General features: G+C 56.0%; 11 protein-coding genes across 11 annotated transcripts; 7 read left to right on the top strand and 4 right to left on the bottom strand.

Moving 5' to 3' along the window:
* Window positions 1-19: 19 nt before the first annotated feature.
* Window positions 20-1,201, top strand: HETIRDRAFT_460075 (uncharacterized protein; the record flags this gene model as incomplete). The annotated part of the gene is made up of 2 exons (XM_009551081.1): window positions 20-190; window positions 271-1,201. 2 exons carry the CDS (start codon window positions 20-22, stop codon window positions 1,060-1,062), a joined length of 963 nt encoding a protein of 320 aa, XP_009549376.1. The 3' UTR covers window positions 1,063-1,201.
* Window positions 1,202-4,269: 3,068 nt separating this feature from the next.
* Window positions 4,270-4,769, bottom strand: HETIRDRAFT_104409 (uncharacterized protein; the record flags this gene model as incomplete). The annotated part of the gene is made up of 2 exons (XM_009551080.1): window positions 4,270-4,314; window positions 4,398-4,769. The coding sequence occupies 2 exons, from the start codon at window positions 4,767-4,769 to the stop codon at window positions 4,270-4,272; spliced, it is 417 nt and encodes a 138-aa protein (XP_009549375.1).
* Window positions 4,770-5,812: 1,043 nt separating this feature from the next.
* On the bottom strand, window positions 5,813-6,436 carry HETIRDRAFT_323021 (uncharacterized protein; the record flags this gene model as incomplete). Its single annotated transcript, XM_009551079.1, has 3 exons — window positions 5,813-5,977; window positions 6,037-6,159; window positions 6,212-6,436. Coding segments are annotated over 3 exons (513 nt in total), but the record flags the coding sequence as incomplete, so codon positions are not given.
* A 1,598-nt stretch (window positions 6,437-8,034) lies between these two features.
* On the top strand, window positions 8,035-9,778 carry HETIRDRAFT_387389 (uncharacterized protein). Its single transcript, XM_009551078.1, has 4 exons — window positions 8,035-8,153; window positions 8,224-8,407; window positions 8,481-8,675; window positions 8,741-9,778. The coding sequence occupies exons 1-4, from the start codon at window positions 8,047-8,049 to the stop codon at window positions 9,770-9,772; spliced, it is 1,518 nt and encodes a 505-aa protein (XP_009549373.1). The 5' UTR covers window positions 8,035-8,046; the 3' UTR covers window positions 9,773-9,778.
* A 355-nt stretch (window positions 9,779-10,133) lies between these two features.
* HETIRDRAFT_428781 (uncharacterized protein) lies at window positions 10,134-14,173 on the bottom strand (the record flags this gene model as incomplete). The annotated part of the gene is made up of 10 exons (XM_009551077.1): window positions 10,134-10,279; window positions 10,635-10,931; window positions 11,202-11,764; window positions 12,246-12,314; window positions 12,564-12,680; window positions 12,798-12,884; window positions 13,044-13,164; window positions 13,262-13,332; window positions 13,614-13,871; window positions 14,022-14,173. 10 exons carry the CDS (start codon window positions 14,171-14,173, stop codon window positions 10,134-10,136), a joined length of 1,881 nt encoding a protein of 626 aa, XP_009549372.1.
* Window positions 14,174-14,397: 224 nt separating this feature from the next.
* Window positions 14,398-15,546, top strand: HETIRDRAFT_453603 (uncharacterized protein; the record flags this gene model as incomplete). The annotated part of the gene is made up of 2 exons (XM_009551076.1): window positions 14,398-14,877; window positions 15,073-15,546. The coding sequence occupies 2 exons, from the start codon at window positions 14,398-14,400 to the stop codon at window positions 15,544-15,546; spliced, it is 954 nt and encodes a 317-aa protein (XP_009549371.1).
* A 122-nt stretch (window positions 15,547-15,668) lies between these two features.
* Window positions 15,669-16,409, top strand: HETIRDRAFT_142967 (uncharacterized protein). Its single transcript, XM_009551075.1, has one exon. It carries the CDS (start codon window positions 15,870-15,872, stop codon window positions 16,140-16,142), a length of 273 nt encoding a protein of 90 aa, XP_009549370.1. The 5' UTR covers window positions 15,669-15,869; the 3' UTR covers window positions 16,143-16,409.
* Window positions 16,410-19,044: 2,635 nt separating this feature from the next.
* HETIRDRAFT_453602 (uncharacterized protein) lies at window positions 19,045-20,818 on the top strand (the record flags this gene model as incomplete). Its single annotated transcript, XM_009551074.1, has 3 exons — window positions 19,045-19,350; window positions 19,416-20,511; window positions 20,595-20,818. 3 exons carry the CDS (start codon window positions 19,045-19,047, stop codon window positions 20,816-20,818), a joined length of 1,626 nt encoding a protein of 541 aa, XP_009549369.1.
* Window positions 20,819-21,350: 532 nt separating this feature from the next.
* HETIRDRAFT_50161 (uncharacterized protein) lies at window positions 21,351-22,578 on the bottom strand (the record flags this gene model as incomplete). Its single annotated transcript, XM_009550473.1, has 5 exons — window positions 21,351-21,462; window positions 21,541-21,821; window positions 22,059-22,196; window positions 22,249-22,273; window positions 22,337-22,578. 5 exons carry the CDS (start codon window positions 22,576-22,578, stop codon window positions 21,351-21,353), a joined length of 798 nt encoding a protein of 265 aa, XP_009548768.1.
* Window positions 22,579-23,499: 921 nt separating this feature from the next.
* HETIRDRAFT_104402 (uncharacterized protein) lies at window positions 23,500-24,315 on the top strand (the record flags this gene model as incomplete). Its single annotated transcript, XM_009551073.1, has 4 exons — window positions 23,500-23,520; window positions 23,576-23,914; window positions 23,981-24,118; window positions 24,196-24,315. The coding sequence occupies 4 exons, from the start codon at window positions 23,500-23,502 to the stop codon at window positions 24,313-24,315; spliced, it is 618 nt and encodes a 205-aa protein (XP_009549368.1).
* An 839-nt stretch (window positions 24,316-25,154) lies between these two features.
* Window positions 25,155-27,398, top strand: HETIRDRAFT_420274 (uncharacterized protein; the record flags this gene model as incomplete). The annotated part of the gene is made up of 5 exons (XM_009551072.1): window positions 25,155-25,407; window positions 25,487-25,796; window positions 25,910-26,015; window positions 26,097-26,320; window positions 26,378-27,398. 5 exons carry the CDS (start codon window positions 25,155-25,157, stop codon window positions 27,396-27,398), a joined length of 1,914 nt encoding a protein of 637 aa, XP_009549367.1.
* Between the last annotated feature and the right edge of the window lie 76 nt (window positions 27,399-27,474).

Genomic DNA, 27,474 nt, shown 5'->3' with positions numbered 1-27,474 from the left:
GTTCACCTTGGATCGACTCATGCGTTCTGGTGGTATGGACATATTCTTTAGTTATGAGAATGTCTATCTCGATGCCGAGAGGCCCTCAGTGTTAATTGAAAACGATGCTGAAGTGGGAGATTTTCGGCTTTTCGAAGCAGATACCAACACACCCGATGACAATGGGGAAGGAGCAGGCGAGCTCAGTCTGGTATGTTACCTTTAATCTGCTAACACGTCTCGTAGCTGCTCACGAGATCAAATTTTGGAACGATCCCAAACCCGTTTTAGACAGATCACGATTTAGATGAGCCTCGACATCTCTCAGACGCCACCGGAACCACTCTCGATGCACAGGCTCCCAATTTACCTTCTATGGTGCTAGCAGCAGATGATGGCTCTATCACGTTCACTTTCAATCGCTTTCGTCCCTACGACCTTCTATACCCCCCACGTCCCGCATCAGCCAGCGGCATGTCTTCAGCACCAGTACTGGGAGCTACGACCGATACTCCCGCTGCTGACGCCGAGGGTGCAGTCAATGAGGATCCATCCCTCGTGCCGAACACAGTGTCCCTGCCTGCCGATTTTGTGGCCGATGTTTTCGAAGATCATACCATATGGGATCTTCCGCGCACAATCTCTGATATCGACGGCACTGCAGAACGCAATGACGAAGTCCCTGATGATGCTCATCTGACACTGCACAAGGACGAAGGCGCTTCGGACCTGACTCCACCTGTGCCCCTTGATGACATAGCGCCTGACCATGGTGTCTCTGCGGGGGAGGATTCATCCATGATAGTTGCCGTTGCTCAGGAAGAAGCAACGGAGGGTGCTTTGCTCCACATAATTTCCACTCCGGAACGCTCGTCGGAGAGCGATCCTGATCCGTCACCGTTTCCAGAGGTTGAGCAAGATGCCGAACCCCCATTCATGACTGATGGCCGGGGAAGAGTTGTGTGGAGTCATGCAAATGCGAAACAGGGGGCGCCAACCACCACAGGTCGATCGAGACGACGAACGGAGGCTACGGATCGCATCGATGTCGGAGAGCGAGAGGTAGTACAAGGATCCAAGTGAAGATCACGAACCGCCGTTAGGAGGTGTCGTGGGATGTAAAGGTTCAATGTTCGAGGGTTAGGCATGGACGGCCTGGAACGTGTATATACGCATGGCTATGGTGTATTAGGTTGGCTCGTACAATTGTACAACATCATTGAAAAGAACGAGGTTTGCATGTCATCCAGCAGCTTCTTTTGATTTGATATATGGGATATGGCATCCAGTGAGGCTATTAACATGGCAAATGATCCGGTGACAACACTGATCAACTGAGACTGGTGAGCTGACCGCATCAGACGAATATGGTGATATGGGAAACAAGTCAAAACCCAGACCGTAGATTCTCAGCCGTCCGTCTCGAAAAAAAATGACGTCGGCTAAAGACAACCAGACATACCATTCTGCATCAACTTGTACACACGGGGGTATGAGCCCCTACTATGAGCCCCACATAACATAATATGGCCTAAAACATCAACTGAGTTCAGTTAGAAGACCCAAGGATGATGCGAGACACCTTGTGTCTTGCACACGGTGACTAATTTGCAAGACCCGTCTTTCGGGAGACCTCGACACTTATAGGGTAATCTTGACGACACTCTAACACTACTCAAACGAGCTCAAGCGTACCGATTTCAAACGAATGCCGATCAAATCAAGAAGTTCCTGAGAAATGATGGACGGTTCGGTTCGTTGGCTGCACACACATCCAGTGGCTTTTCAACAGCGGCGACTGTTGCAGTGTAGCCAGTACCAACCAATGGCGCGCGAGCGAATCGAGTAAGGCCGAGCGAACTATTCACCGTACATCCAAAGACCCATGGGATCAGTCGCGACATGAGGCAGAGATGACGCTCGCCAAATAACCCCATAATGACCTGTATTCAGAAAGTGCTGAGAGCTGCTGTAGAGCGCTAGAAGTCAGGTCGATCGAAAAGCGACACCACAAGCAGTGTTGATTTGCCCGTGGCAGGTGAGGCCCGGAATGCAAAAACGCCACCCCAAAGCTGTCTTTGAGTCCATTCAACGCGTGAAGTTCGAGGGTAGACACGGCCGCTGGAAAGTCACAGAGTGTCTTCGGTCGCAGGTCAGCCTGATTTAGCCCAGACACTCAACCGCCCCACGCGACCGGTTCGACCTCGGAGAACTTGTCAGGCACTCGGAGGTAAGTATCTCAAATGACTTAGCTGTTGGAACTTGGCTATTCGAGACCCAAATCCGGAAGGTCGCCAACCTTCATCAAGCGCCGGCTGACCGTCCTCATCGGGCAACTGATCAAGCGATGCGAGTTTCCTCAAGTAGTATCCGTCCTTGTCCGGAGACCAGCAAGACCTACCACGAAAGGAAAACGACACCGCTTAAGCACTTAAGCGCCGCATAGGGTGTGCGGCGGCGTAGTGGGCCAAGTCTGTGCAATGGAGGTTGGGGCTCTGGAGTCCAAGCGCCGACGCGCCAACACCTTTGAAGCGCCCTGAATAGATTATTTAGGAGAACTGCTTACCGTTACATATCGCTATAGAATGTTCCAAATTCGGGACATGGTAGCTGGATGTCGAGCAATACGGCATTTAGTTAGAAGGCCATGACCGACGAGGTCGGCTCAGTATACTTCGGGTAATCGGGACAGAGTAGGTGATCTATAAATTCAGTCAATAGAGTTGAATGACTGTCACTCGTGCGATACAGGTGGTCAAGAAAGGAGATATAGAATTGGACGTACATTTTTTATGAAGATTATATCTCGCCTTCAAGGCACAGGAAGGCCGACCAGTAATTGGTATGCGAACTAGGCGGTGCCAAGCTCGGAGTTCCTCTATTCGTGGAAGATAATCGCATCGCACAACAGGAAAGATGGCGAGATCATCCGCCATACACTGAATGAGCAACACACACGCCCACATGCATCCGCATACCCCTAATCAGTGCCCGCCCTTCACAAGATAACTGTTAACAGCAGTTGTGAGGGCGGGAGGAGCTTCCGTGCTGCGTAGCAAATACTTCAATGCAGAAGGTCAGAACAGGGTCCAAGGTACGCCAGCGACGAATGAAACCAATCCCTGGCTTAGGATCGTTGGCATGAAGGATTTCTAGACCCACAACGCGACCTCCTTGTATGCGCAGGATCAATCGCATCGGGAATGGGAGTATAATTAAAAGAAGGCCTCCGGCCTTGTCATCACGCATGAAACCTGTGCGTAAGCGGTGCAACCTGCTAAAATTCAACAAGTTCAGAACGAGGGGCCGTTGTAGTCGATTGCGTGCCGCTGCTAATTCTGTATCGGCGGAGGGAAACATTTCCACCTCCAGGATAAACGAGTTCGTGGATTGCCCCATGGATTGGTCGTATAGTTGACAAGTTCCTCTTTCGAGGACGCGATGATGCATGTGCTTTCCTAATTCCTGATATAGGTTAGATTTTTTTTCCGCATCACGACAGGCAGTGAAGACACACTCGTCTGAGAAACCCGCCCGCCGCCCCGGGTGAGGTACAAGGTTCAAGTACGATCGCAAAAATAAGTACCGAACTTGCCATAGGGTCATGAGCATCTGATAATAACTTGTCAAGCTGCGTCATCGATTCAACAGAGGAAAGGAGGGCCCTCACCCAACTACGTATCACACAAACACTAGTACCTGGAGCAACAGTAAATGGACCACAGGAGAGCCTGCGTCACACGCAGTCGGCATTACGAATTCTGTCGCGACTATCCATTTGCTGGTATGATCAGGACCTGAAAGGCGGCCCGTTTGAGGACTACGATGACCTATGGTGGGCCTTGTGGAGATAGCGCGTGCGGGGAGAGGATTTGAAAACTTCATTAGCCTCCGAGATGCGCTGAGCTCGCGGATCCGATAACGTAGGTCGGCCGCAGTCAATAGATTTCTCAACAGAAATACTGAGACACGTCGCTGCGCCGCATCCAGGGAGAAACAGTTGGAGGAGCAGCGGAGTAAGACTGGCGTTCAATGAGCTCCATCGGAAAGTGTCCTGGTGGCTCCTATCGCCCGCCGTAAGTTGGAGGCGTGTGCAAGCGCAGCATACGAAATCACTGGCTCCCATCTGTCATGTACCGGATATCTGCGGGAGCATCACGTCATGACATTGGGACCTTCGAAATCACTACATACCCAAAGCAAGATCGGCATCATCCATAAGTCGGGACGCGCCCGTTTCGCATCGCTGAGAGGAGCTGGCGCGCGCTGGATCAAAGTCAACGGCATGGTCTAGAGCCTCTCGCGAAACGGAGATGAGGGCGGCGCAAGGTGTGTCTGCGAAAGAGTACGTTAGCAAGCGTTCTGGATTGGGCAGAATGGAAGGCGGAGAGGAACCAGCTGTATAGTGCAGCGCTTACAGCAATATGGCCTGGTGCGTCCGGCTCGCACCTGCTCGCGGCACAAAAATACATGGAGGGAAGGGCCCGTAGGGCCCCAATTTCCACGGTATGTGTGTGCCCTAGCGTTTGTCCCTCTATGGACATATCACGGAGTGTTTCGGGCAGACGATGACCTACGTATATCTGATCAAACGAGGCTCTCAGCGATGGAGCGCCCGTGGGGTTGAGGCTGAGGGCGTAACGCATCGTAGCGCGCTCTCGTGGGACGACGGCAGGCGCTTGGTGCCAGGCACCGTACGGCGCAGCACGTGACTCGGACTCGTACTCACTGCCAAAGCAAACCACTCCTGTCCACTCCCAAACGAGCCGCACGGCCTCCCCGAAGAACATTCTACAGGACGCTATCTTCATCGCCCACCGAACCGCGCGCTTATACATCTGTATAGCGCGTGTCTGACATGTCTACACGCCATGACACGCGCACTGTGCGTGGGTTGGACAGATACCGAGATCGAAGACACTGCCCCAACAGCGCCAACTATGGAAGATCCGCGGCGCAAGCAGCTGAGATCTCGCGGGTGTCGGTTTGGAAAAGACGATTTGCTTCCGAGATGGATGGTCCGCCTAAACAGTCCAAGCCGTGAATTGCCGGCGGAGTCGAGAGGCGATCTCAGCCGATGTGATAAGATAACCAGGAAGGAACAAAGTCAGAGTTGCAGCCGTGTTACAGCTGTATGGCAGCCGCTGAGAACCAGCACTAAGCGCTTGGGCCATCCAGATTAACGGAGCCACAGCCCCTGAGAGTCGCACGCCGATGGGAGCGATAATGTTGCAGCACAGAGCTGTGGCTGTGTGAATTCGGGGAAACTTGCTGTACCTGCGTCGAGCAAGGAGCGCTGTCCTCGGACACTAGCTGTGCTCAGTGTTTCCACCGATATGGCACATAGCAAGTCATGCGCCGCGGCGGGCAAGTACGAATTCCCACTGAGATCGATTAGTCTGAACATGGCCGAGATGCCGCAGCCTCGCTGACCCTCGATGCTTCAAGCTTCAAGCTTTCAGGCCCCAGGCCAAGATTCAAGATAAAGTGGAGCTTCGGATTCATATGACCCAGGGAATACATTCGCTAGTTTCTGGGTATGCTACACTGCTTGTGCGGATTCGTGGTGCTAGATAGTTTCGAGTTAGCGCAAAGGGTGGAAAGCTTGAGGAGCTTGAGACATGATAGAAGAGTGAACAATAATCGAAACAGAGAACGCGAAGGGATTGTATGTTAGTAGTCAAGCAAGGCAAAGCAAGATCGGACGGAGGGGATATCAAAAAGAAAAACAAAGAATTTGCAGGATATCCGAGATGTCGTGAGTGTGCGAGATAAGCAAGATGAGAGAAGTAGGAAAGAAAGAGAACATGAATACTACTCGTCGGTCGGTCGGTCAAGGGCGTGGCCGTGGCCGGAGGAGCTGAAGCTGAGCTTGCCAGCTTCCCTTTGATACATGGTCCAGCCGCACGAGGACCAGATCATTGAGCTCAATAGCGCGAGAGCCGCCGACCTTCCATGCGACGTCGCCATCCTCTTCCATTGCACGGTCCTTGTGCTCCTTTAGTATCGCCGAGATCATTTAGTAACCGCGCCCACATCGGAGATAGCCGTGCTTACCTGAATGAAGCGAAGTACCGACTTGGCCACGTTCTTCGCCAATTTGGCGCGGGTGATGGGGCCAGGCGGGTTCCTGAAATCCCGCGTGGGGATTTGCCGACTCCACGGTGGGTAGCCGGGCCACTGAGTACCATCGACGTCAGCGCGTGACAGACAAACAATAATAAGAACATACATTAATCCGAACAGAAATAGAAGGGCCACGGTCGACAAACATCTGATCGTCACGTCCCACCAGGCGGGCGAAGCGGTTATGCATCGCATCGACGAGGGGTATACCCTCCTCCTCCGGTTTCAGCATGAAGAAAGGAATGGGTTCTTCAAGCTGAACCTCTTCGACGTAACGCCGCCTATCAGATGAGGTGTGAGGCTTGTACCGCTTCTGCGGTACCATTGGGCCACGGTGCCCGGAGGTCACGGGCACTGGGTTAGAGTAGGCGCGGTCCCGTGGGCGCTGCGCAGCATTGTGAGTCACATCAACATAGATGTGCTCGACGACATACCTCAGGCGTAGACCAAGCCGAGGACGGCACCATTGTAGGGTGTGCGGTCATCGGGGAAGACTGCAATGAGCTTTGAGGATAGGGACTATACATGGGGCCTGCCGGGGTAGGTGGCGAATGGAAAGAATGGCTTGGGGAGGGTGTGTAGCCGGGCGCTGAAGGTGAAATACGACCAGGCGTATTCTGCATGGGGGACTGAGATGGCAATAATCCACTCATGTACGGACTAGCGACGCTAGTATTAATGTTGATTTGGGGTACCGACAGAAGAGGAGTAGGTTTGGCCTCGTGAAATGGGAACGGGGGGTAATTGTCTTCAATGTTGCTCATGGCAGTGCCGGGACCATCGAATAATTCTTCGAGCAACGACGGACCAGACCATTGCTGTGGAGAACAAGAGTCATCAATGCCAGAGAGAGCAGTGGCGTAGGCAGTGACACGCACATGCTCGGGACCTATTTGGCCATACAGGCCAGTGTATGGGTCCTGTGGTGGATTATGGTGAGGAAGCGGAGCTTTGAGCAGGTGGCGAGCAGCCTACCTCTGGAGCTCCTGCGAAGAGCAAAGACTGCGAGGAGTCGGGCAGGGGTCCGGTATAGAAAGGCTGGGAGTCGTTCATGCCGTAGTGGTTGTGGGTGAAGGGGCCTGTGCGATCGTTGAGGTCTGCTGCGGAGAGACTATGGGGCTGCGGGTGAGAGAGGCCAAGAGGGAGAGAACGCGACGCGTACCCTTGGGTGGAGGACATCGCGTTTAAGAGGGGAAGAGGGGAGGGAGGAAGATGCAGTGAAGTGAGGCTGTTGATGTGTTTTATAAGCCCGGGGTCATGAGCTGAGGATAGATATTTTCTGCATCTGTCGCCGAAGGGTTGTTGCGCCCCCGATAGGAGGGAGCCAAGAACCGGGCCATTTGGGGATTTCAGAGACTTTTGAGCCGCGCGCTGCATGGCGTGTTCCGTCCCCGATGCGTTGGGCTGCCTATTGGCATTTGTTTTCGCCCCGTCAGCAAGGGCAACACGAGTTCGCCTTATTACGCAGTCGTCCTTCTTTAGGTGCAGGTCCTGCGCTCCATCGACCATCTCGGGTGACGGATGGTGCTGACCTTTACTACGAGCGCCCACAGATGGCGAGGCGATGCTCAGAAGATTCGAGGAGAAAAACGCGCGCACACCGGGCGTAAGATGCCATCGATGACAAGCGATAAGTGCAATGAGATGAACGAGAATAAGTGATGAGATGTGAACCTTCTGCCATAGGTAAGTTACATGTCCGTTGGACGGCGGAGACACAACTTCTCTCGGAACAGACAGCTGTACGCTTGCTGAGTCAGCCACGTGGCCGATAGACTGGTGTTCGCCCGGGGACTCTGCAGGTTGCCACTCTCGCTTGTGCGAAACATGTCTTCCCTTGCCGGCGCCCTAGCATCCCCCGTCATCGACATCAAACCTCTCCTCACAGATAACGATGTCCCTGAATCTATCTCCCAGTCCAATCTCACTCAAGATGTCGATATGAAACCTGCAGAACCCGAGGACGAAACAGCCGACGCACACGAAGACGAGGGAATGGGCGACTTATTTGGTGAGGAGCGGGACATCGATTTTGTAAAGCACGAACAGTACGGATACATATCGAACTCCCTTGACCATCTCATAACCCTTGACCACAAGGGAACTGAGCGCGCCGAGTGCGCTTGACACGAAATCACCCACCCCGATATCCCCACCTCCGCCTGACGGCCTTTCGGCCTTGGATAGGAAGCAAAGACAGGCATTGGAGTATGAGGAAGAAGAGGAGCCAAATCCAGTCGTGCACCTGGAGGCCTCCGTCACCATTCCCAATATTCCTGTCCCCCAGAGTTCAGACAGCCAGGTGCGGGCAGTGCTTGTATATGTTTCCCTCGGGTTTTGATTGGTAGCATGCATTTCTCCCTGGATCTATCTAGCATTGGGTCATTCGCACGCCCAACTTTGTCAAGGTGGATTCCAAACCTTTCCACCCTGATACATACATCGGCCCAGAGCAGGAGGACGAAGACCTCCGGTACGGTACTGCTGCACACGACCGCGATATGGGGATCAAGCTTCGCGTCGAAAACACTGTACGTTGGCGCTGGGTCAAGGATGAACGTGGCCAAGACGTGAGTGGTTTTCGCCGGAACCACCATCCTCCGACCGGTCACTCAGTTTAATGATACCCTAATAGCGGAGGCAGTCCAACGCTCGTATCGTGCGATGGTCCGACGGCAGCCTGAGCTTGCGTCTCGGCAAGGAATATTTTGACATGAGCCAAGTCATAGATACGTCAGGTTCGGCCCCGCGACATGCCCTCGGCATAGCTCCGTCATCCTCTCAGACTCTGTCTACCCCCACCCCCACACTCATACCTACGCCGCCCTCACAACCCACAAAATCCCAGGGTCTCACGTACCTCGTCGCGCAACACAAGCGCGCCGAGATCCTCCAGGCGGAGGCCCTCATCACGGGCTACATGACCCTTCGGCCGACCGACATGCAGTCCGAGACGCACCGGCTGCTCGTGCGTGCGGTCGGCCAAAAGCACAACAAGGTCGCGCGCTTGCGCATGGCGCCAGACCCACATACGGACCCAGAGCGCGAGAAACAGGAGCTCATGCGCCAGGCAGCAAAAAAACCTCGCCGGGTGCGAGGCGAGGACGAGCTATTTGGCGGGAGCGCCGGGCGAAGACGCCGTGGGGCCAGCATGGGTACGAGGCGGCGCTCTGGTGACGACATGTGGAGCGACGACGAGGACGAGGCTGAGTTCGACGGGTCCGAAGAGGGCGATGAGGACGGTGCCGCCGGCGGAAGCCGGCCGGGAAAGCGGCGACGGCCTCAGGAGACCGAGGGACGACGTGGGGGCGAATACCAGACGGATGACTTTTTGGTTGCGGACTCAGACGAGGAGGGTCACGGGTCAGACGAGGGGGCACACGGGCGACGAAGAAGGCGACACAAGAATGGCGAAGAGGAGGACCCGCTGGACAAGTTGGAAAACAAAATCAGTCAACAAGCGGCGGCGGAACGCCGACGCCGACGGGACGAGGGGCCGGCCGACGATGGTGCTGTGGAAGGCGGGAAGGATGCTGTGGAGGACGACGAGGGGGGACGCGACGAGGAGATGGACGTCGAGAGCGAGGAGGACGAGGAGTTCCGTGTGCGCCGAGCAGGCGGTGGGACTCGGAAACGACGAATCGACCTGGACGAGGAGGACGAGTGAAGGGTTGAGCGTGGATACTCATTACGGGTCCGCAGTTGACCGTGTACGCTAGCTTGCTGAACGCGCACAAATCTTCCCATGTGCGTGGCATTGGCTTTAGATGTCTTGAGCGATTCTGCTCGCGGATTAATGACGATTCATGTCATTCCTGATTGAAGCTATGCATTCATATCTGATACATCAGGAGTCGTTTCATCTTTCATTGTAAGTAGTGGGCTGACGTTAATTTTCTATGTGGATGGGCGATCCATCAAATTTGTTCCAACAGACACAGCATCTGGCTAAAGAGCAAAAGCGTGGGCCAGACCAGAAGTCATACAACAGCTGCACTAAAGCCCCCAAAAGGGAGCCACGCCCCGCCTTACCGCCGAACAGCGCCGGGCGTGTCGTGCAACACACCGTCCGCGTCCCATGTGCCCATGGGCCGAATCGCGTCGACGACGGCCTGGTTATCCGGGTTTTCGTGTAGCAGGTTGCGCAGTGCGAAGATTGCGTGTTCCCGCAGGTCTGCGGAGAGTTTGTGAACGTCAGCACGAGCGCCATCGGAGATGCATCAGGACGCGATCGGCCACCCGATCCGAAAGGGAGTCGAGGGTGCGAAGCTGCAGAGGGTCGTCGCAATGCAACGAGCGCCTCGTGACTGCGCCACGGTATATGAATTGAATGTAGTATATAGTGATGAAGAGACTTCTCAGGCTGGGAAACATGGGAACGGGGCCCGGAGAAGATACGAGGGCAGAGCGGTCAGGACTCGACTCGTCCTAAGTCGGCATGGAATGGAGCCAGGGAGCCACCAAGCCAAAACCAGTACCTCAAACACGACCGAGAAAGCACAGAGAAAACGGGGAGGACAAGGACGTACAAGGATTACGTCTGTCTATCACGCACAGGTTCATGACTACTGTGATACCGTCACACGCCCGCACGCGATCCTGCACGGCGCGGTGGTTGTGGCAGAGGATCGCAAGCAAGCGCACGAGGTCGCGCTTCAGGTATGCGAATCCTGTCGGATCTGCTGCGGTGTCGTACCTATCTGCGGGCAGCGGAGAGGTATCCCGTGGTGGGCGTTGAGCGCTGAGAGCGGGCGAGGGAGCGGGCGACGGATTGCTGTCGGCGAAGGTGATGCGAGGCAGGAAGGCGTCCAGCAGCCGGAGATCCTCTGTGCAGTGCAGGGGACACGTGCGAACATTCATCAGAGACCGTGGCCGGTGGGCAGAGCCGTGTGCGAGGACGACAGAGGAAGACGCACGACATCAGCATGTGAGCGTCGCATACGACGCGCAGCAAGCAAAAAAGGTAGGAGAGGATTGGAGAGAAACGCATCAGATCTCGGGGCATCATGCGGCGTTTGGAACGGCAGCGCGAACGGCAACGGCGCGAGACGGCAGGCGGGTAATGATGGACGTCGGAGGGAGGATTGAGCGCTCACCGATCAGAATCTCGATGAAGCCAACGCGGCGTCTCTCCTCTCTCTGTCTCCTTTCGTCGGGCGCTCGCGCCTCTACGGGAGTTTGACAACCCACGAGATACGATTTGGGTGACGGCAAAGACGCTTCGGGCGATGTCGACTCGTCATTACCGTCTTGCCTGAGATCTTCCGCGCGCGCCTCGGCGTGCAACAGGAGCGCAGTCAGGCACTGGGCAACAAGCACCAGGGCTGCACACACTCCAGGGAGGCGCATGTCAAGCTCGCCAGAGAGATGAGATCCTGCGCTTGCCATAACCTCCGCACTTGGATCTGTATCTGGGTCCCGCCCTACCGCCGCCTCCGACGAGCCCAGTGCTCGCTGGATCGCGGACTGTGCGTAGGCGGAGAGAGTAAAGAAGCGCGAGGCGAGGAAGTCCAAGACATCGCTATCCGTGTCCACGTCGGGCCGAATATTCAGTTCGTTTGCTGAGGAGGCAGGGGGAGCAGAAACGGGGGCATGCTGCAAATGGGCGTCTAGCAGTTTGAGAAGCGTCGTCTGCGAGGGGGTGATTGGCTCGTCAGGCCTAATTCATGGATCGCAATGGAGGCCGAGGACCGAGAACCCAAGAGAAAAAGACAGTCAGCAAGCGAGCGTAAATAGCGAGCGAAGGTGCAAAACAAGCAAGGAGGATGAGTAAAGGGTATGCATGTGTGTAAGGGTCCCGTAGAAAAGAGACGATCAGGAGGAGATCTTGGCCAGGGGGTCGAAGCGAGAAGGTTCTTTCGGGAAGGTAAATGACGTGAGCTATTGAATGAGGCTGCGATGAGAGGAGTGGGGTCCCTAGGAGATCTCTGTCCGATCCGGAGACCAATACAACAACACTCGTATGCATTCCAGCCAAGGGCTAGGGGAAGAAATTTTCAAGGGACCTGCCTACGTACGCAATGCATGGAAACCAGGATCAGGGTGTAAGACACGCCTAGCAGGGTTGCGAGATGAAGATGACGACGACAAAATAAAATGTAGAGTTATGGTCAAAAAGGCAACAGAACGAGCGCACATACATTGCCATATTGCTATACAGTTGCGCCACCAACCCGCGCTGAGGGAACAGGCCCTCAAAAACGGCATATCTAGAAGGGGTGCGTCAGCCTTTTTCCTTCCTCAGCAGATCAGGCAAGATATAAAAAAAATAGGCGGAAAATCTCGCCGCCAATCCATGCAGGTCAGCCTCTTGTGACTGGTCTATTTATTTAAGTTCCACGCTATAACACTCGAAGAAAAAATGTCAATCGAATACTGAGGCTCGACCCAATAAGGACTAGGGGTGGAATAAACAGATAATCGAAAGGAGATACGGATGAGCACGAGGGTACACCTACCCGATGTCGAACGCCGCCGCCCCAGGGCTGCCTTCAGAGCTCTCTAAGAACCCGTCGAGCCGATCCAGCAATGCGATACATACACTGAATCCCGCAGGCGTCGTGGCTAGCGCCAGGCTATTGTCCCAAAAAGGCAACACAGAACCGTGTTTGTTGATTGGGAGAAAATTGTATCAGCAAGCAAAAGTTGCGCCTAATCAGCAGACAGGCGGACGAATGGCATAAGAAACTCACGCGCGTTCGGGGCTCCCGCGCGTGCAGTTGAGCACAAGCACTGAGGTGGCGGAGACGGTGGCGGCATCTGGAGACGCGAGAAGACGGCTTCAGTTCGCGCGCATGACGCCGAAAAAATGTAGACGAAAAGAGAATAACCGCGCGTTTGTGATGACGTGCCAAAAATGCCACCAACGGTGCCCAAAACGAAAGAGACGCGGGATTTCAGTGCGGTGCCAGTTGGATCAGATATGCAAGCAGGCGTACATGAGGATAGCTTGTTCGGCAGGCAGCGCCATGTAGGTGGCCCAAACGTGTGAGAGGAGCGGCGGATTAGAGGTGACGAGATTTGAAAGGGTCTGAGAGAGGACGCGCGTGGTTGGATAAACTACGCGTGGCAACCAAAAAGTGACATTGAACCGAAGGAAGGTTTGACATCCCGATAGCGTAAGAAAGAGCGGGGGTGCGTGGTTCGCAGTACGCACACGAGGCATCGCTGGCACGGGTCCAGGAAGTATAGTACCGGATAAGGGTGCGGATATGTGGTTCGACAGGACTAGTGGGAGAAAAATCGAGATTAAATTATAATATAAGGTCTAAAACGAGACTTAAAGCATGGAAGATGATGATAGACTGACATGTCTATGATTGTGTGCACATGCGCATACACAAGTCCGACAATGGGGGCATGTGGGCGTGGGTAAGATATTTACATCCGATTTGGACCGGATGTATCATGCAAGTGTACAAAGAGGGATGCGGACACGGAGGCGAACGGAGCCGTTCGATAGGCTGTGGCTAGGCAGAGATGTGGAATGGAATCACGGAGCCACTTACAATGCGCTGCTTTGATTGCTAGGGACGTCCGCGACCAGATTGCGCGTAAACTTGGCCAAGCTGAGCGTGAGGGCGATGAACGGCTCTTCTTCGTCAGTATGTACATTAGAGTCAACGCTGTCACCATGGATTTCGGCCGAGGTGGCGGCGGAAAGAGTGATCGCGTGTTCTTCGGGATGTTCGGTCGTGTTGGCTAAGTGATGCCATATAGAAAGTAGTTCGGGCCAGACAGACGGTTCAGCGGTCCCTATCCTGACACTACAGTCCTCAAGCCATGCGTATATGGACACGGAAAGACATGCCGAAAGACGGTCAGAGCGATACAAAGGTCGAGATGAAACAGAAAAAAAGGAGAAAGCGGGCAGAACGTAAGGGTAAGAAGGGCGGAATCGAAGCTAAGGCACATACCGAGCTTCTCTGTCTGCGATGAGGGTGCGCGCAGCAGAGTCCAACCTGGCAGATAGAGGGGGGTACGACGAGGGGCGACGCGAGTCAAAAGCAGTTAAGGCGGCCAGGAGCAGGCGGTGTTGATCATCGGATTCGTTCCTGAGCTCAGACATGGCTGCGTTGTGGAGACTAGCGACCCTGAGGGCGGTGATGGTAACAGTGCGGAGCAGCGAGCGAACACTGCCGCAGATTTTCTGGAGAACGAGTTGACAGAGGAGATCGGTGTGATCAGCGAAACTGGGGAGAGCCAGAGGGCACGTGAGCCCTCCTGCACGCGGTGCGGTCTCTGAGTCTCAATATAGTCTGTGCTCCACCTAACCGCCACCCCTCGCTGCACATGCCCGACACCTTTGCCGACCTCACCGTCTCTCTCGAGCCCCAGCTCCTCGACGTTCTACAACCCCTCCATCCTCGTCTGCCAACCGAGCTCGCATCCACACTTCAGCCCTATATCTCTCCTCCTTCATCATCCACCTCAAATGCTAACACACCCACCATACCCTACGCCCATCTTCTTTCGCTTTCTAAATGGACACGCACCTCGCCCGGTCTTCGCGCCTTGAAAACTTCGCCCGCACTCGACCCATCCTCCTACACAATGCTTGCTCTCTTAGCAGGCACGCGCACCTCCCCCGATCGACGCTTCCCTGCCCCTTCTCCGTCTCACGCGTCGCACAACGACCCCGCGCGCGAGGCGAAGAAGGAGATGGGAGATAAGCGTGCCATCGTTGCGGTCGTAAATGGGATGCTCAGCGTACTGGGTGCGGGTGCGGCAGCCTTTGTCGCAGCGCAGCGGACAGGGTGGAGAGATGAATGGGTATGTCGCCTCCGCTCGCGCTCAATTTGATATTTCTCTCGCGTCCGACTCATTTGATCCGCCCTTCGTCATCTTGGCTATCGGTGGTCATCCCGATCATTCCACATCTCGCTTTATATTCCTTTCATATCCTTTTGTCCCTCGCCAATGCAGCATGCGTGACCTGTCTCATGTCTCCCTCCTTTTGTACTGTAGAAAATTCTCGTCGCGTTTCTCGCCGCCGCCGCCGTCGCCTTCTCGGAGGTCGCGCTCTTTATCATCCACGACTCACGACGCTCCACGACGACATCACGCTCGCACAGCATGATCCGTGCTCCTTCTTACCTCACCACTACGATCAAAGATGATGCCGCATTGACTCTTCTGATGACTCCAACCAGTCATGCCGACATGACTGGGACTCATGGCGCACGACAGAGTCCGAGCCCCCCTACTCGGCGCGCGCAGCACGAGGACACAATCAAGAACGAGAGCAACCACACCGACCCTGACATTGGCACCGACAGCTCCGGCGAAAACAGCGCAGGGCCCTTGGCCCCGTTCTTGTCGCCATCTCCGTTCTCACCCGCATCTCCGTCTTCGGTCATCTCTGCTTCCGCGCTGGCAAGCGGAGAGGCGCTGCGCCAGCGCGCAGGGGCTCGGGCCAGCCAGGGCCGCGGACGGGGCTGACGGCTGACTTGTCATACAGGTGTTGGGGTTCTGAGGGGTTCTGGCGGTTGGTGCGCCTGCCGTGATCGGAGTCGGGAAAAGACTCGGCAGATGGAGCGAGCCTCGAGTCGGAGGTCGGAAGCCGTATGCACATTGGACGTACTTATTGGATGGAATGGAGTCGTCTGAGGTCATTGTCAACGTGATCGACTGATTTTCGGCAGGAGGGTAATGTGGGGGCGGGGGTGGTGAGGGTTAAGGCGGTCAAGCCGTGGGTGTATGTTGACCGAGCCCGATCGAGGCGCGATGACTGACACCAACGCCTACAAAGTCATAAACTTACTATGCACAGTCGATCTCGGCGTGATCGACACCTTGCTCTTGGGAGATTTGACCAGGACGGCCTAGTCATTTCTCAGTCGATCTGCGCAACCGTGCTCGAGTTACTTTCGGAGAGATGTCGGGAGCGACGGGCCGGTTCCGAACAGGTGTTAGCAGGTTCGCGGCTTGCAGATTATATTGATCTTGAAAATTCGCTCTCGAGCCCCTTTGGGCTGTCTGGACCATTGAGGGCAAGTGTTTCAGCCACTAGGATGGCCGTTCACGTCCGCGTTTGATTCTTCTTTTCGCAGCGGTCTCACATCGAGCGTTGATTTCAGTACTTTTGATCCTGCAATGGCGCAGCTAACTCCAGACGTATGGACACCCACACGGGTTCCGCCTGTGGGCGGCACCACCGTCTATTTTCATAGAACGGATCTCGGGACGATTCATGCGCAGCTTCGGCGACCACGGCCATCCACCCTATCGTGACTTTGTCTTCCATACCCAAATATCCTGCCGCACCAATCAATTTCGATTCCTAACGGCATCCACAGTGCTACAATGGGCTCGCCCCCGTGCAGGTTTTTGCCCGCAGGACATATCCAGCTGCCTCAAAGCCATTTTGGTTCATTCGATATGCGACGCTTGAATTCTGACACGTCCAGGGGGGGTTGCTTGTATCCACTGTGACGGACGGCACCGCCGTACACAGGTTTCCTCGTTTACTTACGACTCCCCCGTCGCTCGTCTCCGTAACGTGCACCCAGGCCAGGTGTAGTGCTGCGAAATCAATCGAGGAGTGACGATCGACTTTCTGGCTTTACAGCCATCTCCACGGTGCCCAATTTTGCATTTGTGCCCGTGGTCGCATCTGCGTTCATCGTTTCACGTCGTTCGCAAGCCTCCAAGATGGTCCAGCGCTCAGGCCCTCCCTCGACTGCCTAGTGCTATGCTTGGGCTTCGCCAGGTCGCCAATACATGCAATGCTCGTAGTGGTTTCTGATGTGAGGGGTGGGGGCTTCTTCGTCGCTTTCTGATGCACGCGCGACCGGGTTTGAATGCTTGGATGCATGGCCTCGCTTGCGTGGGCTCCAGTTTGGCGTCCTCGAGTTGGGTCCGGACACGTACACTCGATTCATTATAGTCACCAACAGGTGATGCAGACAGTGAACGAACATCAGCTGTGCATAACAGCGTGTCAACATCGCGCCTTGATCCGATGTAGGTGGCCGCAGGACCCTTCGTGGTCGTCTGGTCGTCGATCCTATCAACGGTCACACTCAATTACCCGTCGGTCCGCGGCGCCAGAGTGGAACGCCCGCCCGCTGTTGTGGGTCTGCCTTCTGATGCTATTGTGTCTGTCATTGCATGGGTTCGGGGGAGGCCGAGCCGAGAGTGCACATATCTTTTGATGGGATCAGACTCGGCGCTGGCCTGTTCGCTCGGCACTTGCCCTGATCACAACCTGTCGGATAGTGTCGTTAGGCGCCATTAAATGATTCCACCATCCATCCTATCCACCCTATTGAACGAGCTTGCCATGGCAAGCGGTCTGTGGTACGGCTTCATTTCCGGGTGGCAGCTCTTCCAATCCGTGTTCAATATCTCCAAATGCCGAACAGGATCGGTGGGGTATGTGTATGTACGCCTCTCGTCACTTCCGAGTTTCGTGATTCAGAGACAGACTTTTACTATGCGTCGCTCGCCTGGCCGTATCACCCAAACAATGCATGTCTGCTGTGATCGTACACTCTGGGACGCGTATCTTACTAGGTAGCCTTCCTCGACCACAACGAATTATGATCTGACTTACTTCACTGAAAAATCTGGTCTCCACAAGGGCCTATACTTATTCTCCGAAGCGACAGATACGTTATTCCAGTGCGCTCCACGGCTCTCAGTTCCCTCTGGCCTTTTCGTTATAAACGTGTTGTGTGTGCTTTTCGTAGACCGCACTCGGCCCGGGTCCGCCCGTTTTCTCTACCCCTCTGCTACCATCAGAACAGCATGGAGGTTAATTTTGTCTTCATTTTGACTCCCCGTCCTGGTGGAGATCTCCAGCCACTTTTTCAAATAGCTAGCTGTCAGGAAATCGAAAACATGCCGCATACGTATCGTTCACGACATGCTCCAATTGACAAGCTCTTTGTACTCGTGCCGCCCGCAAGCATAGCACTTTCAAGCTCAGACGTCGTAGCTGGCATCAGAACCAGTACACGCATAACGCAACAGAGGGGCAACGTTCCAAATAGGCATCTTGAACGCCGTTGTGACACGGCTGTGATGCCAACGAGCCAACGAGCTACACAGGATAAGGGGCAACGTAACCGTGTCTGGGATGTTCTGATTTTCTGATGGCGATCCACCGTGCAGACTTACCTTTCTTAAGGCCACCTTACGAGCGGCGAATACAGTGATGTTGCAAGGCGGTGGTTCGCCATCCATTCGATCAGATAGCGGGTGGTCTCGCGCGGCCCCTCGCCAATTTTTGGATGGCAAGCCGAGTTAACACACCCTCGGAGTGCAATGTCGAATTCATGATCCAGCATTGCTTCCCATTGAATGATCTGATCTTCCTATTTCCCTATCAGAAAGATCGTAAATTCGTCTGACGGGATTGAAGGTTGCAGGCTATGAGTGAGTAGTGTTCTCCGTTCATGTTCAAGTTTCGGCCGGCTCTCATGAGGGAGCAACATTGGCCATTGGGAGCGGCGAAAAATGAGGTTACTTTGCATGCGATGGATTTTACGAGTAAAATCTCGATATGTTCCAAGAGTGTCAAAAAGTGGCCGAGTGGATGACTGTTCGATAAGAGGAACTAAGGGCGGTTCTGTATTCGACGCAGCTTTGAGGAATCTGAGTTGCGCTGTGCGAATTTCGAAAACGATCGTCTAGGCTCGGACACAGCCGGCTAATCCAAATTTCGCTGCTCCGACAAGGTATAGAGCCGGCTCGGCTTTCCCAGCCGTGACGACTCCGACGAAAACGCGCCGTGGCTTTTCAAAGCCCGCTTGGCCTAAGTACGAGGCTAACGATCGTCCACAGAGGCGTGGGACACGCCGATCAGGACAAAGCTGGACAAAGGCCACACAGTGGCACATCCTCGGCGTTTCGTATAAAGTCCAGACGGCCGCAAATAGATCTCATTCTCTTTCTCTTGATAATCTCTCATCCAGTGGTTGATATACTAGCTCGATGTCGCGCTCGCCCTCTCCGATTGTTGTCGATTCGCCGACATCGGCAGCCCCGACAATCAACCCGCCCGAGATCAGTGTGTTCACGCCTCCCAAGACGACGACGTCTCTGGTGAACAACGATTCTTATTACCTTGAGCTCGCCAACAAGCCGATGGCTAATCGCTTCGTGGGTCCTATGCCCGTCGATGAGTTTCTGAACACATTCTTGCCCCCACCTGCTGATCTGCCGCCTTCGCCATGCGCGCCAACGGACAGAATCTTCGACGACATGTTCATCCTGAGCGGGGAACCACATGTCCTCTTTGTACGCTGCGCCTGGCGTTTTTTATCCACCGTGAATACTGATCCTACGGACCTTGCTACTTCTAGATCGATGTGCTGCGAAAACACGGTCTCTGTCCTAACCTTGTCCTCACTGATACCAATCACGAACGCGATCGCCACTATCGATCCACGCCCGGCCCCCACATCTCTTTATATAAAGCGGATGCGCCACCCACGATCCCCTCCCTCCAGCCTGCCGTAGGCCCACTCCGCTGGGCCGACATCGAGCTCGGCGTACAGTTCTTCCCCACCGCGCGCGACCCGTTCTCCGACGCGCCCGGCACCCACTTCGAGGCCGCCGCTGAGCCCATCGCGCACGCCCGTGGGCGGCTAATCGCAGAGGCCCTCGCGGCGCTCGCGCTCGCGTTCCGCACCGCGTTCTTCTCTGTCTGCGTGCTCGATGCGCACGCGCGCCTGCTGCGCTGGGACAACGCGGGCTGCGTCGTGTCCGCCAAGTTCGACTTTGTGCGCGCCGCGCGGCCGCTGGTCGAGTTTTTCTGGCGATTCGCGCACGCGTCCGGCGCCGCGCGTGGGCGCGACCCGAGCGTCATACCACTCTCCGTTTCCGAGGCTGTTGCCGCCGCCGACCGCCTGCGCGTGCATCCGAGTCTGTGCGTCGAGCTTCGGGTCATGGTACCCAGGAAGAACGTTAAGGGGAAGGGGAAGGCGGGCGACAAGGTCAAGACGACGGTCCGTCGGCTCGCGGGCGTGCTGCCGCAGTCACTGAACTTCACGCCGTGGACCGGCACCGCCACGCGCAGGTGTCCGGCGGTGGACCTGGCGAGCGGCGAGGTCGTGTGGGTGAAAGACACGTGGATGATCGACACCGATCTCGTCCCCGGGATTCCGCAGTTGTACGAGCTCATGCGCGCGCCGTGGCGCGATGAAAACGCGAAGGCGAAGACCCCGTTCGTGCCGTGGTACGAGCGCGGGTACGACGTGCTGAGCGGGGAACTTGTCCAGCGGTCGCGCTCGAACGAGTTCCTCGCCGCTCCGTGGGCTGACACGGCGCGCGAGAGCGGCGACCGCAAGATCACCGCGCAGCGCCACCGGCGCGAGATTCTCAGGTACGACCTGCGGCCGCTGTCGCACTTCAACTCCACAAAGGAGATGACCAGCGCTTTCCTCGACTCCATCAAAGGTGAGTCAGACGCATGTATGCATGATCTGTGGACCGTGTGTGCTGATCTGCGGGCGCGCCGCGCCGCCGTTCGCTTCGTCCAGCGCACCAAGCTTATTACTTCAAGGGGGTCCTGCATGGGGACATCAATCCGGCGAACATGCCGATGACAAGAGACGGCAAAGGCCTGCTGTTCGATCTGGACGACGGGAATGCGATCTCGAGCAAGCCAATCCGTGCGGATCCCGAGCTGGAGCCGAAGGTCCCAGACGAAGAGGACGTGCTCATGATGCTCGCGTCCATGGGCATAATCGACATGGGTGATTGAGGCGCAGAAAGCGCTCCGAAGACTGACTGTAGATCTGTTGCTCTGTTGCCGTCAGTGTGTTGTTGGTCAACCTCGTTGTCGCTTTCGTGTGTACCCTCTCTATGTACTGTCGCTGTCCGTGTATGTGTTATGCTTGGAATGTATGTGTGCTTTCTTGTTACTCCCCGCGCGGCCTTGGTGGCGCTACCGACTAGCTAGGGCCATGACGCGACGACGTGTTGAACGTAATGTGACAGGAAGTTCGAGCCCTCGACGGTTATCGCTATGCATGCTGTTAGTCCAACGCCCAGGATGTTCATTTGCGAAGGTGGCGGTTAAAAAAAATCTCGTCGAACGCACAGCAGTGCCTATTATATCGGGGATTATTCTATCCCGAACCCCTGTGAGAGTTCGCGGTACGAGATGTATCGGCGCGACATAAGCATGCCGCCATGCGCCCACCACGTCGTCTCGCACCGCAACACCTTATCCTCGCGGGCAACGCCAACGGAGCCGCGGCACAGCAAGTACATAGATGTCGGCGTCAAATTCGCTAGCGATAAATCTCGAGGGCGCGCATCAGGAGCGAGAGGTACCACCCGGTGAGGCCCCACACTTCGAGCCCGCCGCGCCCTGCGCCGATTTCGTCCGGCAAGTCCGCGCCTCCTGCCCCTGCCCCTGCCTCTGCTTCTGTCGCCGTCTCTGCCGCCGCCGCGGCGCTTTCGACGGCCTCGGCCGCGTCACGCCCCGGGCCCGCGGGCCCGACGCCGAACCGCCTGACGAGGTCCGCGACGCCGACGGCCCAGTACGGTTGGCCGCCGCGGAAGAGGTGCGCGCGGAGGCGGGAGGGGGCGGTCATCGCCGTGAACGGGAGGTGAAACGCGTGGGCGACTTCTGGAGAAGACACGCGGAGGGTGGAGAGCGGGAGCGAGGGGAGGAAGGCCGTGTCTGGGAGGTTTGTAGTGGCGGAGACATCGTCGGGTTTCACGGTGGGTGTGAAGGTGGGGGATGCGTGGACGAAGCCCTGTGATGATGGGGGAGAAGGGTTGATCAGGGGTGATTTTCCGGTGTTAAGGGAACGATCAGTCGGGGCTCGTTTGAACGTGATCGTATCATCCTATCAACGTCGCCGACTGTATGAACAACGTCGTCGACCGCAACATTCCATCAACGCCCAAGACCCAGAGCAATCGACGGACACCAATTTTGTCACCGCGCGGCGGCGATCAGAAGAAAACTTAGGCGCAGGAAAAAGACGCACGACGAAGGGCCAGACGCGAAGGCCGCCGAGGGAGAGTTGTGGGGGGCCGACTTGGCCGAGGACCTCGATCTGGTCGGGGGGGATGCCGACTTCTTCATGGGTCTCACGGAGTGCGGCGGCGAGGAAGGAAGAGTCGGTCTGAGAGCGGTTCGTGAGTGAAGGGCAGAGATGTGGAGAGGCGTGCACGCACTGGATCGACGCGTCCGCCGGGGAAGCTGATGGCGGGTGCATGTGATGAACACGACAGGGGCTGCGGAGGAGGAGAGCGCGCACCTCACCTGACCTCGCCGGCGTGTATGCGGAGCTTTCCGCGGACCTCTAAGAGGATGCCCGGCTGGCCCGCGACGTTGCAGAGGGGGATGAGGACGGCGGCGTGTGCCTCTGCGGGGTCGGCAGGCGGTGGGGTGTAGGCAGCGATGGCGGTGCGGATGGAGGCGAGAGAGGCGCGGGTGAGCGGGGTGGAAAGAGAAAGGAATGGGGAAAGGGGGGAGGGATGGGGGAGGACGCGGGGAGAGGCCATGGCTTGTAGCACGTGCACGGTCGCACTCGTTCTCTCTCGGCCGCGGGCTTTCAATTTCTCATGCTGGTACGCTCCAGCCAGCCCATTGTTCAACACCGCACCACCAGGTGTCTGCCGTGTTTTCTGATCAGGAGTATCCGTTCCATCGGGCACGCGTCGTGGCAAATGCTCTGATTGGCAGAAGCAGCAAGGTCTCGAAGCGGGCGCTGCGCTGCGTTCTCGGAGGAAACCGCCATCGTCTGCCCCTCTGTGCCCCTGCCACTGTCTCCACTAATTTTGGTATATGGGCACGAGGGCACGACCCTGAGCCGTCTTGACAATTTGGCTCACGACTACACGATGCGCGTCTGTTCCATTGCCAATTCACGTTTCCGGTATTTTAGTATGCGAATCTACCAGAAGTTGCCTCGCTTGTTGACTAAGGTTGTAGGCTCATCTCGTAAGACACGCCTATCATCATTTCTACGTGCCTCGGGGCCTATTTGACGTTGACCCACAGGTGTACATTCAAGAAGCATGCACTCGAGTAGCACCGGCCATGGGCGTCGACAAAAACGTCCACAAGTTCCGCCAGATGATCCTTCACTATCACATATCAAATAAAGGGGCTCTTGAACAAGGGTAGCAGCTTATGCGTCAATTCCATGCCACTGGCCTTTCTCGAAATGATATTTTCGACGCGATGCGCTTGCTGCATGAGTCAGATAGCATCCGTCACCTTTCAGGATCGGTATTATGTGTAACCTCGAACGAATCCACTTGTGGCGCTCGTCCATCGCAACATGCATTAATTCATCATCGCCATCCTAATATCATCCCAACAGCAGCTACAGCTGGATGTTCCGGTGTTTCCGGCGCGGGTCTTCTAGAGGGTATAAAACCCCTATTGGCACAGAATGGGCATTCGCTACCGACGACTTGATGTCCCTTCAATCACGCCTGGTAAGCGAATCCCGCCGTTCACATTATGTGAGGTTTAGTCTTGACCCCCGCTTAGACCACCGAGCAAATTCGCTATAGTCTTGAGTATCAGTACTTGGGACACATGTTTGCGCTCGACTTCGCGGTACGACTTGTCCAGCATCTCGGCCAAAATGCCTATCTCGATATGTGGGTGAACCCCAACTATGGACGGGTCGTAGAACAGCATCCCTTCATCGCATACCAGGGGCAAGGGAGAGAGGAGCTGGCTATGTCAAATCTTCAGTCACCTTGCTACTGGAACAGGGATATTGGTGTGCGCCTCGCGGATCAATTCTTCGTGCAGGACTTGAGCGTTGTCCCGAATGTGGACTCACCGTCGCCACTCTACAGCAGAAAGACCGTGAAGTTATGGGTAAGGACTACTTCTCGCCCTCAACATCTGATATGCTCATTTTTTGGTGGGGATGTCGTTTATCAGATCTCGTGCCACAGCCTCGCGAGTCAAAAGTTCCAACTGCAATTGTGGTCTGGGAACAAACCCATAAACCTGAGGGCGCTGATAAAGCACATCAGAATTCGTGTCGGGAAGTATCTCACCGATAGCCACTCGGCCCAAGTCAGTTAGCTCTTATATGCAGTCGTATGGAAGGTGCTAAAAAGGCCTTATTTCTCATCTTGAATCGCCATTTGCAGGCGCCCAACACGCCGGACATAACTAGCACACTCATCATCGACGATCTCGTGCTCCTGGGCTTCTGCTTCGTTTCGCACGGCACCATTATGCCTATTCTCCAGCATGTGCATCATTCCTAAATTGTTGTAGGATGTTCGTCCAAACCGGTCCCTGCTCTGTTCTCCCCTCTTCTCCTTGTTGCCTATGACCTGCGTTTTGAAATTTCTCCGCGAATGTAGTAAATAACACTTTTGTCAAAGCCAAGTACGTCGTCCACGGTTGGTGTTGAGGATCTCGAGATCCTCGATGCGCATCGGATGCATTGTCGACTATTCCCTACTGCAGAACTCGGAGCCGGTCCGTATTCACAGTCAACTGAAGTGTATGCTAGATGATGATGCGTCGTCAAAATCGAGTTGACCGTCGTCAAGCAATGATCTAAACAGATCGCACGAGTGTGCGACAGGGACGGCGGTGTCGAGCTCGTCATACACGACAGCCGGATAATCATCATTCTCAATGCCCACCGTAGGTACGACAAAGCGCGGTAGCAGATAAGACACTCACATCCACTCCGGAAATGATATCTCCGTCGGTCTTCATGTCCGAATGAGTGACGAGATTCAATCTTCTGCATGTTTCTCGTTAAGAACTACAATGGTTAGCCGGGTCCCCAGACGGAAGATCGCCATCGCCACTTGAATCGATGGAGTAGAAGTTGTGGGCCGGAGACGTAGTTTCAGGAAACGTCGATGTCAACGCTTGGAAGCGCTTAAAGCCTCTTACATTGTGCGACGCGAGAACGGTAAGCGAGTATGATTGGGATGAAGAAAAGTAAAGGAATGGAGCGAGCGCTGGGTTGCCGCGGCTGCCGAGGGCCCCCAGACTCACCATCGTGATCGGGATCTGAGATCATTCACGCTCTCGTCGTCGCCGTCGCCGTCCTCAAAGGCCATGTTCAGCACTCAGTGAATGCATCATGCGAACATACCACGTCCGCATCGTCGTACAACAGCCAGCCCCAACACACGACAGCTTCCTCCCGAAAAGTCTCTGGCAGCCACTCCCCGCACATCCCCATCCACGCTCACGCACAAGCGCACACAAGCTTCCCGTGCAGACGAGCTCGAGTCTGCCGCCGAAGGACTACAGATTTGGACAGATCAGAATCGAGTGGGTCGATTTTGAAAGCAGTATGATCACTGGCAAGGACAGGGCGCAGCAGGCCCGTGGTATGTCTCTTCGCGCCCCCATTTCGCCCTACAGCGCTTCAAATCAAACCCGTGCACTCTCGGTGTGTCACAACTATAGGTACAGCGACGGCAACCTTCGCACCACACCCTCACACAAAATCCGGCGCAACAAACCTCCCAGACGGCGTCGTGCACGTTTTTCGTGACACCGGCAGCGCACAGACCGTCAATTCCCCTCGTACAGACACGGATCCAGAAGGCTCTGCTGGAACTTCCTCATCAGATGCAAGCCGCATCGTGCTCGACAACGCCGATACGGATGGCGTCATGCTCGCCGTCCTCGCCGTCCCCGCCTGGATGGCCCCGTCTGACTTCCTCGCTTTTGTCGCTCCCGCAGCAGGAGGCCTCGCTCATCTGAGGATGATCCGGTGCGTTTATTTCGTCTCTTCTTATCATCTTTGCTCTACTTCCACACATTATTGGGCTATGAGTTTGGGTCGTAAGATTAGCAATGGACTGATACAACGATGTGTCCGTACAGGGATTCCGCACCCAACCGGTCCCTCGTCTTGATGAAGTTTCGCAAGATCGAGGATGCGGTCGAGTTTGCAGAGGCATACAATGGCAAGCCGTTCAACTCGATGGAGGCGAGTCCTGTTCCCGCCTTCCTTCCCCCCCTTCTCACTCTCATACATCATTCAATATGCTTAAATGTGTGCATGTCATAGCCTGAAATTTGCCATGTTGTACACGTCTCTTCCGTAAGCATCAGCACCGAGGATGCGCTCTCGCTCGCGATCACGCGCCTCGGCGCCGCGCAGGCGCCTGTGCATGAGCTTCCGACGTGTCCCGTGTGCTTGGAACGCATGGACTCGGCCGTCACGGGCCTTGTGACCGTGCCGTGCTCACACACATTCCATTGTATGTGTCTCAGCAAGTGGGGAGACAGCCGGTGAGCGTACATACAATGATAAACGAATAAAAATATCAGCCTTTAACGGGCAGATAGGTGTCCCGTATGCCGCTACTCCCAGAACCTCCGCACCTCCCACCCCTCCACCTCGGCCACCTCAGCCACTCCACTCCCATTTACCACTCCAGGACGACTCTCGACGTGTGCCTCCTGTTCCTCGACGACAAACCTTTGGATTTGCCTCGTCTGCGGCAATATCGGCTGCGGGCGCTACGGCCGTGCCCACGCGGCGGCGCACTACGACGCGACGACGCACCTGTACGCGCTCGAACTCGAGACGCAGCGCGTGTGGGACTACGCCGGCGACGGGTACGTGCACCGGCTGATCCAGAACAAAGCCGACGGGAAGCTCGTCGAGCTCCCGAGCGCTAGCATGGCGGCGGGCGCGGCGGTGCGCGCGAACGGGAGCGGCGGTGGCGGGCCGAGCGCGGCGGATTCGCTGAGCGCAGAGAAGATCGAGGCGATCGGCATCGAGTACTCGTACCTCCTCAGCTCGCAACTCGACTCGCAGCGTGCGCACTTCGAGTCACAAGCTGGCGACCTCCGCGCGCAGCTCGACGCGCTTCGGCTCAGCGCAGAGCACGAGCGCGAACTACACAAGCAGCAGGAGAGAGAGCAGGCCCGCGCGCTCAAGGCGGAAAAAAGCGAGGCGGCAGGGCGTGCGGCTGAGTACGCGCGCGAGGCGGCACGGCTCGCGCGCCGCGCCGAGAAGGCGTCGGAGCTCGTGACGCGGCTCGCGCGGGACCTCGAAGCGGAGCGCGCGGTGAGCGCCGGGCTACTGCGGAACCTCGAGGCGACGCGCTCGCGAGCGGAGACGGCGGAGCGTGGGCAGGCGGCGCTGGAGGTGCGTGTGGGAGAGCTGGAGGAGCAGGTGCGGGACGTGATGTTCTTTCTCGAGGCGCGCGACAAGATTGAGGAGGGCGTGGGGGTGGTTGGGGAGGCGAAGGGCGGGTCGGTGGGGATAGCACCGACGGCACCGTCCGGCACAGTAGCAGGCGGAGGACAAGATGGAAGTGGCGGGCAGGGGAGAAGGAAGAAGAAGAATGGAAAGAAGTAACTCGAGAGCAAGCTCGTCCCCAGATCTTTTCCGTTGTGTGTCATGTGTACCCTCTATATCCCACTGTACTATCTAA

Source organism: Heterobasidion irregulare, assembly GCF_000320585.1.
Source record: "Heterobasidion irregulare TC 32-1 unplaced genomic scaffold scaffold_08, whole genome shotgun sequence".
Taxonomy (NCBI): domain Eukaryota; kingdom Fungi; phylum Basidiomycota; class Agaricomycetes; order Russulales; family Bondarzewiaceae; genus Heterobasidion; species Heterobasidion irregulare.
Note: the sequence above shows the minus strand (reverse complement) of the source record. Positions and strands in the feature narration are given on the sequence as shown.